Source organism: Diospyros lotus, chromosome 2 (assembly GCF_014633365.1).
Source record: "Diospyros lotus cultivar Yz01 chromosome 2, ASM1463336v1, whole genome shotgun sequence".
NCBI lineage: Eukaryota > Viridiplantae > Streptophyta > Magnoliopsida > Ericales > Ebenaceae > Diospyros > Diospyros lotus.
In genome coordinates this window covers 8,041,621-8,052,981 of record NC_068339.1, presented here as the reverse complement: position 1 = coordinate 8,052,981, position 11,361 = coordinate 8,041,621, and the positions used below count along the sequence as shown (strand labels likewise).

Genomic DNA, 11,361 nt, shown 5'->3' with positions numbered 1-11,361 from the left:
ATTATAAAAGCATTTAGAGATATTTTTAAAGCAGGAATCTTTTTACAAATATGAATCACAAGAAATATTTAAATGTACTTTACCATTAAATTTTAAAACCACCGCTGAACTTCTAGTTAGCGTGCCAACGAATGATTCCTTCAAAAACCCCATGGGCCTACGGGCCCAAATGTGCTGGGCCTCAGCTCATTAATGCCAGTAAGTTGTACTGTACTGGAGGTAGTCCACCTTCCAAGCACGGCGTTCACTGGCCACAGACTCCCCGATTCGAAACCATTTCGTGCCCTAGGGTATATGTGTAACTATAAATATCCGATCCATTTGTGAATCATTGAATGACGTCGGCTGTCCATCCTCGAAGCGTCCGCGATCAAAACGCAAGCTGGGAAGAATCTGAGAAGTTAACTTGTGGGTTTGATAACTTAGTGCTAAAAGCGCCATGGAAGGTGCTATTTTGGACGAAAGCAAGTTTGATATGCATTTGAAGTTGTGGGCCATTCAAATTCCTCGAGAAATGTGCAAGGCCGCCACTAGGGTACTAAATGGGTAAGCAGTTTCTTTGCGTAAATTCAATTCCATACTCGACGAAACCTTGTTCAGAGATACACTGCGTCGTAGATTATGTGTCGTACAAGTTCATGACATTTCCTAGTGTAGTTCAGTTGGTAATTAACATTCATGTTTGCGTATAATAAGTCCAATTCAGTCGCATTATGTTCAATTTCTTGTGAAGTAGAATTCTCATCAGTATGGATTAGGATAATGGTGCTCTGGCTTCAGATTTCCAGATAACACAGACAATCATAAATGCCTTGGTGTATGCTATTTGCAGGTGACATTGTGTTGGTGGATGAGACAAAAAGAAGATGTGAATATTAAACTTAAGATATGGAAGGACTCCTTAGAATCTGACAGCTTCATGCTTTGTGGATTAGAAACTGAATATATGAAATTTAAGTTTAATAAAGACCGAAGTGTGAATGATTTTATGGTAAGACCTAAAGATCAATTTATTCTAAGAAAAGAATAGTTCTGAGATTTTGGATCAATTCCCCAAAAAGATTAGGAGATTATTAAGGATGATAGGATGATACTCACATAATTAAAGCATGATGGTTAAAATGGAGAAATGCATCCAATGTCTCATGCGATGCTAAAATTTCATTAAAGCTAAAAAAATGTCGTCAGTGGTTAAGGCTCCCACTTCCTAAGGGTTGGGGGAGCTTTGTTTTTGTATGCAACCTTCCCCTGGCTTTACAAAGTCAAAAGGAAATTTCATCTAATGACTATAAGACCAGCTTTATTATATGGCATAAATTAAGGGCCCATTTTTGATCTTTTTGAAGATAAAAATATATTAAGAAAAGAAGAGCCTTAGGGGGTAGACCCTGTATAAAATGACCGCCAACTTACAAGGAAAAATCATTAAGGGCTCACTTAGGTGTAGTCAACTAATTTAAGAGATGTCAGTTTATAAGTGAAAGTTTTCAACAATATATTTTAAATTTCTTAATTATATGTTAAAATAATCTTCTGTTTTATAAAAAAAAAAAAAAATTGCCAACTTCAGATTTTCATTGTAAAGTAGGTTTTATTATTGTTCCATTTAGTCAAGGTCCAGCCAATCTGTCAATGATAACAATCATTTACAATAAACTGCTAAATTCTTATGTTGAAGTTTGCCTCGAGTTTTGTCCTAGAAGATAGCAGAACCGGAAGGAGTATAAAAGAGTAGTTTTGGCTGAAGAAATTAGGCAGCTAGGGGTTAAGTGTAATTAGTACATTTTGTTGGGTTAATATGTAATTTCCCTAAGTTAGTTAGTTGCCTAAGTGTGTCTGCCTCCTCTATAAATAAGAGGGCAAGGCAGCAGTCTAATAACTCCTCTCTCTTGTCAAGTTCTCTGTTTCTATTGTGAGTATTCTTTGTTCTAGAGAAAGTGAGACATGTGTATTGTGTTCTTGAGTTTTCTTGGAGTGAACAAGGGTTGTACTTGAGCAATAGGGTTGAGAGAGGGCTTGGGCTTTGTACTGATCAGTTTCATCCTAATAAAAGGCTGCTTTTGGTGGGTGTTTGAAGGCTGGATGTAGGATTGCCAAAGGCATTCCGAACCAGGATAAATCTACACCTAATGCTGTTTGGTTTGATCTTTTAAATTCAGTTATTTTCTTTTCTGTTGTTCAGTTTTATGTTCTTACATTTACATTGCATCCGAGAGTGTTTAAGAGGGTTTATGTGAGGGTTTTCTCGCCTAAGGGTGTAATCTAAGAGTCCTAAGGTTAACATCTTATATCGCTAGATTTGTATTCTTGGGAAATAAGACTCAAGCTATCATATATCAGTTCTCAAAATCTCTCATATTTTTCAGCTCAGGACTTATTGGGAAACCATCTAACATAGGCAAAAAGCTTGATCTTGCTCAGTCTTCCAATAGATTTGGTAATTTTTGCTGGTAGCCCTATTACTTAAGATACTGTAATGGTTTGATTTGATTCATTCTTTATATAAATGAAGATGATATTTTAGGGAGAAAACTTTCATAAATAGATTGCCTTTATTCATAAGTTGTTTAATCCCACCCCCCATCCATCAAAAAAAAAAAAAAAAAAGAAAAGAAAAGAGAGGAAGAAATAAAAAGAATGGAAGAAAAAGAAAAGAAAATGATGAACCAATTTATCATTGCCTTTTCATCTGCAGCTACATGCTTGACAGACCCCGCATCAAACCTATCACTGAAGATCCAACATGTGAGAAGAATCGTTATATGATATTATCTGAAAAAGTTCAGAATTCTGGTAAGAATTGTCAAATGTCTTGCATCTATAATATCTAAAATAAATCTTATGATCAAATGACTTATAATGGTTCTTTAACCATGAGTTTGTGTCCAATTCTTTGCACTTCTGCTTGTTATAAACAACTCTTGTCCTTTTCACGCTCTGGGCTTAGTTCAGGTGATTTTGTAAACTCATAAACAGAATTTGCATTGGTTTCTGCTTGTCTAAATGGTCTGTATTCATCAATCTTTGGGAAATAGCCCTGCCTTGTTATAATAATTTTGTTTGGAGCAGATTTATCTGATATTCCAAGCCAAAAGCTAGATGAACTAAAGGCACTCTGCAAAATTGAAGTAGTGCCCTACTCATTGACACTTGGATATTCCTACTGGGGTGCAGGTCAGTGACAATGTTTTTTTTTTTTCCTGTAACTTCCTTTCAAATATCTATGTTGTTACTTTAAAATTAGGGTTGGCAAAACTTCAATGTTAATCACGTTATCATATTGGATTACAATGTCGTTTTCTAATGTGCCTTGTCTGTTAATTATTTGTGTATATGGTGTGTGAAATAGTTGCACATGGATGGTTGGTCTTGTGATTGTTGTTGAAGGATGTAACAAAATGATGCTGATGGGACCAATGATTAACTGTAGTTTTGACCAGAAAATTTGTCCATGATAATGATTTAAATGTACAAATTTGCTGTGCTTACATTTTCCTTTTCCTTGGGATCCTTAGTAAAATATATTCAGCCCACTAAGTTACAGTAAATGAGCCCAATTAAGAGAGATAATGCAAGGAGGCATACTGACTAACTGACTGACATTTATTACAAAAAAGAGCAAATTTCTATTGCAAAATCAAATACACAAATCTAATGCTACCAACATACTTCTTTATCTTTTAGCTGAACTTCTTGTGCTAGCAGAGAATTATCATGTCTCAAAATTTTGAAAATCTGGTATCTCAATAATTATTTAAAAAAAAAATCAATAAACTCTCATAGTCTCAGCCATTTTTCAAATATTCTTCAACTGTACTTCCTTTGTGTTTTGTAAACCAGGCTCCATATGCATGCTATTTATGTTGATATGGATTTCAGAAAATCTTATTTATTTTGGTGCTAGGCGTCTAGGCAATTGAAAATCACTGTATTAGTTTCTCTTGGATTATTTTAGTTACAACATTAAGTATAACTATTCAAACGGCATCTTGATCAAGATGAAGGCAAAAGAGCAGATGATCTGTTGTTTTAAATTTTCTTCGAGAAAAAACAGAGGTAGTTTCCTAGTGAAACATTTTGCATCTAGTCTATCACACGATGACCAGCTTCTAAATACAAGCCATATGTTAATTGCTCAGCATGGGTTATCTGGTGCATTGTTCTAGTTCTAGACCCTTGTCTTCATGGTTGTTCAAGGCATTGACATCACAGCGTGTTGGCAATGGCCCCTTTTGTTTCATGTGGTGCTTATGGGAAGAGGGTGGGAGGGAGAGAGAGAGCATTCAATTTTCTTTTTTAGCTTTGATGGAGCAGTACCAGTTTCCTTATTTGTTTTGCTTATAAGGGATATCCCGTTCTTCACCTTTTTTTTTAATTCTTTGGAAATTGTGTGTTCCTGTACATGCATAGTCAGTTTGCGTGCACAATCCTTTGTTATACTTCATGTCTACAAGGCCGAGGCCCCTTTTTTGTGCTTTCTCAATAAAATTAGTGTATCAAAAAAAAAAAAAAACACAGGAAAAGAAAATGCTTGAGGAGTAAACTGCTCAAGATCTTGTTTAGGTTGTGTGATGGAACCACAGGTCCCAAAGAATTTTCACATACCTGGAATTTATCACATGAATATGTATTTCATTAAAAAAATATTCCTTCCAATCTGCTTATCCAGCTACCTCTTTTCGTGTTCCATTTTTTTTTTTTTTTTGGATAAATTCAATTTAAACTGGTTAAAAAAAGAAATGAAAAAACAACTTGATTTGCTAGTTAGAGGATGCTTTAGGTTATTCTTTTTATGCCATCCAAGTCCTGCCTCAAGGTTAATTTGTCACTATAAATGCATTAACAAGCTACAAAAGAAATAATGCAATTGTCTAACAAGAATGATTTCCTGCCATTATAAATGCTAAATTTGGATGATATTAAATGCTCTACACGTTCAACATTATGAATGCACATCCTGTCGGCTAGAAGATATAATCTATGTAACATGGGCTTGGGTATGGGTGTCAGATATGGGTATGTACCTAGAGGTTGGACTTGTCAATTTTATGAATTTTTGGATACAGGGATATGTGTCTAAACGTAGGATGTGGTACTGGGATATGACACAAAGAATAAAAATCTTACAGTCTTACTACCTTACCCTTACATTTACAAGCCTTTTTTATCTTTTAGTTCTGTAACTAAAAATTAAGGGTATGTTACATATAAGATAACATGGTAGCTGGTAGGTAAGCAATTTGGGTGATCTCATACAAACAATATATTTTTAAAAGGCTAAAAGCAGATTAACAGAAATAATAAATCAAAATAAATTGTTAATTTTTATTATTTTAAATTAAAAGTAAATTAAATACATAAAAAGCAAGAATTAACGCATAGACCTGAAAAATGAAGAGTCCGACACATATCCCATACCAATACTAGTGGCATGTCATGTGGACACCAGTATAATGCCTGAAATGCAGTGTCTCTGTAACATAGGATATAATAGAGCTCTGAAGTGTGAAACGTAGGCAGAATCCAGCTTTTTGAGAGAAATAAAAAACTAAGGCATGAGGTCACGAAATGACATGCTTGGGTAGATTAAACTAGTAGTGCCTACTGCTGAAGTCCTTTCATCTGAGTATGTGGAGGATTTTACAACAACATCAGAAACCTTAATCCCACTAGGTGAGGTATGGGAGGATTTTATCTTGGTTAAATTTTGAAAGCGTATAACCTGTGAAGCTAAAATATTGGTGTCCTCAGGAAGGGAAATTAGGCTTTTACTTTGCTTTTGTATATCCTTGGACCTATCTAAGCATGTCTATATCTTTTGTTCAATCTATTTTTTCAGTTGTCACTGTCAAAAAACAAAAAAGAAAAAACGTTAATCATATAATCCAGTTTGTACAGTCTTAATTTCTTGATGTGAAATTTTTGGAAATTATAAAGTTTTTAAGGTCAGCGACGCTAAATATAGGTATGATCAGTTAGCTATTCATTCAGATGCATCAGCAATGCAAGTTAAGTTGCATATGGTTATTGATGAATTCCCTGCCCATAACCGTTTTGTTATAAATGAAACCCCCTGCATACTATGCATACTATTCTGATAGGATACCAGATAGCAAATTCAACAGCAATCGAATATCAATGGTTTCCAATAATTTGCAGCAAGGAAAAATAAGAACAATAGGGCATTCGAGAGGCCCTTAACTCTCCCTAAGACTCAACACCAAAATCATCCCCCCTAATATTCTCCTAGCCTCTCTTATTCATAGTTTGTTATCCAGCGACACTCCCCTCCAACGGCCTCAGCTATCAGTCATGCTCCCTCGGCTGCTCTTCCCCTTTTTGCCCTTCAACTGTTTTTGTCACTTTCCCCCTCTCCCAATATCCTATTCTGCCCCTTGCTTCTTCCCTCCTATTTCTTTGCTGGTACATGCGACTAACAAGGGTCCTATCATATTCATGGTGGTTTCATCCCCAAAGTTTAATATTGAGCTTAATTACTTATTTCCTTTCTTTCTTTGTTTCTTGTTTTCACCTTTCCATCATTTATGCATTTGGAATTCTCATGTGGGATGAAAAATTGGCATAGTAAGTTACAACAATCTTCACCCTTTTATATTCTTGAAGCTGCCTTATCCAATGTTTCTTTGTAGGTTATCTTGTATGTTTACAACTGCAACATGTTCTATTTAATCTGTTTTGATGAAAATTCTTTAATTGCATTCAGGTAATCTGTTCTGAATGTTGCCTTATAGTTGACTTTTTTCTTATTGTATAGACCATGTGTTGAAGCAGATTCTGCCACCTGGACTTGAGATACCTTCATCTTTTGAAACAATAGTTAAGTATTCTATTTAGTTTGTCGTTCTCTTCGGTTTTTCTACATGCTTGTCTTTATTTTGTCATCAACTTTCAAAGGTTTTTCAGAAAATGGCTTGCTTTCAGGCAATAGCAGTCTACTTCCAATCTCTTCAATTATCTTGGACTCTTGTTTGTGACTACATTTTTATTTCAGTTTTGATGAATGAATTGACATGACCTTTGTAATGATACAGGTCACATAGCCCATCTCAATATCAGTGATGAACTGCTTCCTTACAAGGATGTTATTGCGAAGGTTATCTATGATGTATGTCTTAATATTTTAACCTCTATGCTTATTTGATTCCATGTTGACCTGCTAAATATGGCTGCATTAAATAAAGAAATGCTTTCATGACTAAAGTTGTTTGCGGCCAAGTAGTTTTGTTCCTTTTTTTTAGATGCCAAGTTCATGGCTTTTTTGTTTAGCATTATTAGTTTGTCAAACTATGTACTCTCTAATTCTATTACCTCCATTCTCATTTTTATCTTCTCCTTTTGAAAAGTAAAACTTTTAATGATCTGACAGACACTCAACATGTCCTTACTCAACTGAGGATACCACTGTAGTTCTTGCTTTGAGTTTCTAGTCTGTGAAGAGTTTCAATTTTTTACTATTCATTTTTGTTTATCTCGTCAACTTATTCCTTTTCTATTCATTTGGGGTCTTCATGAAATTCCCACATTTGAATTTGGATTTGCGCTTGTTTGTCTTTAATATTCTATTTTTCTGTGGAGATCTATAAATGTGCCCCTTTCTTGAATTTTCTCTTTTATCTCTGACCTTGTTTTGGCATTCCTGTTTCTTATTTTCTTCTCTTCTTCTGCTGGGTGATAAAAAAGACATTCGGGCTTGCAGCAAGTGTATAATATTGACAATTTTTAGATATATATGTTTAAAATTTTTGTACTGAAATAAGATTACTGATTACCTCATTTTCTTCTTCCACGTCCAAATTGATATGCCTAAAGTTAATTGTTTTACCTTCATCTTTTTCTTTTCAGAAAAATTATCCCAGAATCAGAACAGTTGTTAATAAAGTTGGAACTATTACCAATGAATTCCGTGTACCAAAGTTCGAGGTACTGGCAGGATTAGCCGATATGGTTACTGTAGTGAAGCAGTATGGTGCTACATTCAAGCTTGACTACAGCTTGGTCTACTGGAATTCAAGGTTGGAACATGAACATATAAGGCTAATTTCTCAATTCAGGCCGGGGGAAATCATTTGTGACATGTTTGCTGGTGTTGGTCCATTTGCTATTCCAGCTGCCCAGAAAGGATGTGTAGTATATGCAAATGATTTAAATCCAAATAGCATTCATTATTTGAAGATTAATGCAGAAATTAACAGAGTCAATGATCTGGTCCACACATACAATATGGATGCAAGGAAATTCATATGTCAATTGATGGCAGTGCCCACTTGTGAAACTGATGGAAAAACTGATGTTCCCGTCCTTAAAGATCAGGAGAAACGCAGCATACAGGCAAATGGCAAAAGGAAGTTGCAGGACATAAAGCCGGCAGGTACCGTGTTTGCCTTATAAAGGTGCTGTTGTGTAAACAATAGCTGTTTTGGTTTATTCTTGATATTCCTGCAGATAATGTGGAAGAAGTATGCAGTAACAAGTCAATCAGTGTGGAGGGTGTCAAAGGGTTATGTAGAAATCCAGATGCAAGCATTACTACAAGTAAACGACAGCCTGAAAGTTTTCAGGAAGGTATGCCCAAAACCACAAGAAGGCATTGTGGCAACTCTAAATTTCTTTGTTGCTGTAGTTCCTGTTCTAGAAATTGAAGTGCTGGTGTTCATGCAGCCAATAATTTAAAACATGACACAAATAAGCAAACGAGATGTGCTGATTTATTGAACAAGAAGCCCTGGGAGCATGTTGACCACATAATAATGAATTTACCAGCTTCAGCTCTACAATTTCTTGGTAAATAGCTCACCTCCGTGTGTATGTGTGTGTGATCCTTTTAATTTGATATAAGACATTCTTACTCATGTTAGAAGATCAAAGACTTAATTTCCCCTGTTTTCTCTTTAGGACAAAACATTAGTTAATTTAAAATAAATTTCAGCATCCATTCTTTTAATTAGATAAACATGACTGTCCTTTTTTATTTCTTCCTTTATTTCTTTTTCTACCTTTTTCTCTCTATAATTCCACTCCCTGTTTCTTCTAATTTTTGTAATCATGTAAATGGTGTTGCAGAGAACGCATCTGAATTAACTTGGAGAATTAAATTCTAGCATTTTTTGATATCTTGTTTCTTAAGTTTTCAATGAAAATATCCAATTTAGTATTTTGAGTGTCTTTTCATTTAGCTTAAGTTGTCTGAAATCAGAAGGGTGCGTTTGAATCTGCCATGAAAGTTGAATGGTTAGGTTGAGTATTTTGTGAAAGATTCTTTTCTTTTTCTTTTTTTCTTTTTTTTTGTTCTCTTTTGGTAAGCGAAAGCATGCTGTCACTTAGTTTTGTTCTTTATAAATTAGCAATTTCTCATGTCTAGAATCTTTTTATTTTATTTTATTTTCTTTTCCTATTTTCATTTTAACTGAAAAAAATTATGAAAATTTGAGACGTTATCTACAGATGTGTTTAATGGACTTATCCAAAGAAGACACTGGAAAGGTTCTTTGCCATGGATTCACTGCTATTGCTTCATGCGGTCAAATGAGACAGAAGAATTCATAATATCAGTAAGTTTATTTCTACAGTACTACTTTGTTTTTTTCCTTCCATCTTTTGGATCTGTTTAATCATAGGTATTTTATTTTGTATTCTGCTATCATAAATGGGCATTTAGTTTCTACTAAGGACTTTTTCTCCATAATGCAATAGTTTTTTCACCTTCTGGGGTACAAATCTGAGGTCTCGGCTTCAAGAAATATGAAGCTATTGAAACTTGGTAGTCCCATGCTACACAAATTTTTTTTCTGGCTCACCGTTATTTGATCCTGTTTTGCTTCACTGTCTCTCAACTCCATAACATTTTAGCCAGATCCAGTTCCTTACTTGATAGAATTGCCTCTTCAAATTCATTCAGCATTGTCAAATGGCAAGCTGTAATCACATCAGATAATTCATTTTGAAGTACGTTTCCTTGTGCATTACCTGAACTCGTTATGAACCATTTTGTAGGTGGCACAATCTGCCTTGAATGCCAATGTACAGAAACCAATATTTCATAGGGTTAGAGATGTTGCTCCAAACAAGGTACAGATCAACATCAGAACCAAATTTTTCCTCGGAAAGCTATACTTTCCCTTCCACACAAACATTTTTCTGTCATGCATTTACTGCAGCTCGGCTTCCAACTGAAATGTATACTTTGGTATTTGTGCAGGCAATGTTTTGTTTAAGCTTCAGGTTACCGGAGGAAGCATGCTTCAAGGAAGGTATCACAGACAGTGTCGATTCTGCCAGTACGTAGAATTCAAACGCTCGCAGCTCTAATCAATCTTAATCAAGCAGGACCTTACTCCTGCCTAACCTAACACACTAGCAGGGATAGAGAAGGTAACCAGAAAGGATTTTCAATCTTAGATTAGTAAAGAAACACTAACCCGGTGTATTTTTCTTGATCTCCTCTTTATCAAATGTGTATAATGGACCTTTACACATCCATGTGGAGATGTGGGGCATGTCACAAACTGCCTGCTGAAATGTGGTGCAAATAATGGGTTGTGGGGCTTTTAAGGTAGAACACTGCTACTTCTTTCAGTGTTTGAGATTACATGACGATGTAATTCTTTGGTCACAGTGCTTTTCAAAGTGTATGTTGCAGTTGTCCTCTAACATGCTCGGTTGCTTCTGGGCATTTGTAGGCCTCATAGATGTTTATAAATAAAGATGCAAATGAAATGGTCACAGAGAGAGATTATTAGCGCGTCTGTGAGTAGTGAGATTAAAGTTTGGTATGATCATCATATTGTTGTATTAGGATCTACTTGATCTTACTGTTAGTTTGTCGATTCAAGTGTAGAATTTGTTTCCATTTTGGGTTAGTTTAAAATAAAAACTAACCATTGCATTTTAATGCTTGGCGAAAGAAACAAAACATTGCATCGTAATGTTGCCTTTTTACAAAATTTTTAAAATAAAAATTAAAGATGATGTGTATATCCTTTTAATGTTAGAATTTGTGTTCATTTTAATTAGGGATGGCAATTACAATCAAAATCGAACCAATTAACGCGATTAAAAATCGTTTGACTAGGTAATGGTTTGATTTGGAGAAAAATTAAACATTGTTTCAATTGGTATGATTTGGTTATAGTTTTTATTATATTCAAATCAAAACTTGAATCGAAACCATACTGGGTAACCAAATCAAATTGAATTAAATATATATATAATATATTTATTTATTTAATATATTATATATACACATAATATATATTAACTAATATATTTTTTTACAAGTATTTTAAATAATGTATTACAAATTTATAAAATATTTAATATTTATAAAGTAATTAACAAATAAAA

The 11,361-nt window shown here is 34.5% G+C and overlaps 1 protein-coding gene across 4 annotated transcripts; it reads left to right on the top strand.

Moving 5' to 3' along the window:
• The first annotated feature begins 251 nt into the window (after positions 1-251).
• On the top strand, positions 252-10,630 carry LOC127795489 (tRNA (guanine(37)-N1)-methyltransferase 2-like). 4 transcript variants are annotated; one of them, XM_052327195.1, is made up of 13 exons: positions 253-546; positions 833-991; positions 2,367-2,437; positions 2,696-2,793; positions 3,070-3,174; positions 6,776-6,838; positions 7,053-7,126; positions 7,864-8,389; positions 8,464-8,583; positions 8,680-8,802; positions 9,463-9,569; positions 10,012-10,086; positions 10,217-10,630. In XM_052327195.1, exons 4-13 carry the CDS (start codon positions 2,700-2,702, stop codon positions 10,301-10,303), a joined length of 1,374 nt encoding a protein of 457 aa, XP_052183155.1. In that variant the 5' UTR covers positions 253-546; positions 833-991; positions 2,367-2,437; positions 2,696-2,699; the 3' UTR covers positions 10,304-10,630. The 4 variants fall into 4 exon arrangements, with proteins under 4 accessions (XP_052183154.1, XP_052183155.1, XP_052183156.1 ...); XM_052327196.1 differs by lacking the exon at positions 833-991; XM_052327194.1 differs by lacking the exons at positions 833-991; positions 2,367-2,437 and having other exon boundaries at positions 252-546.
• The last annotated feature ends 731 nt before the right edge of the window (positions 10,631-11,361 follow it).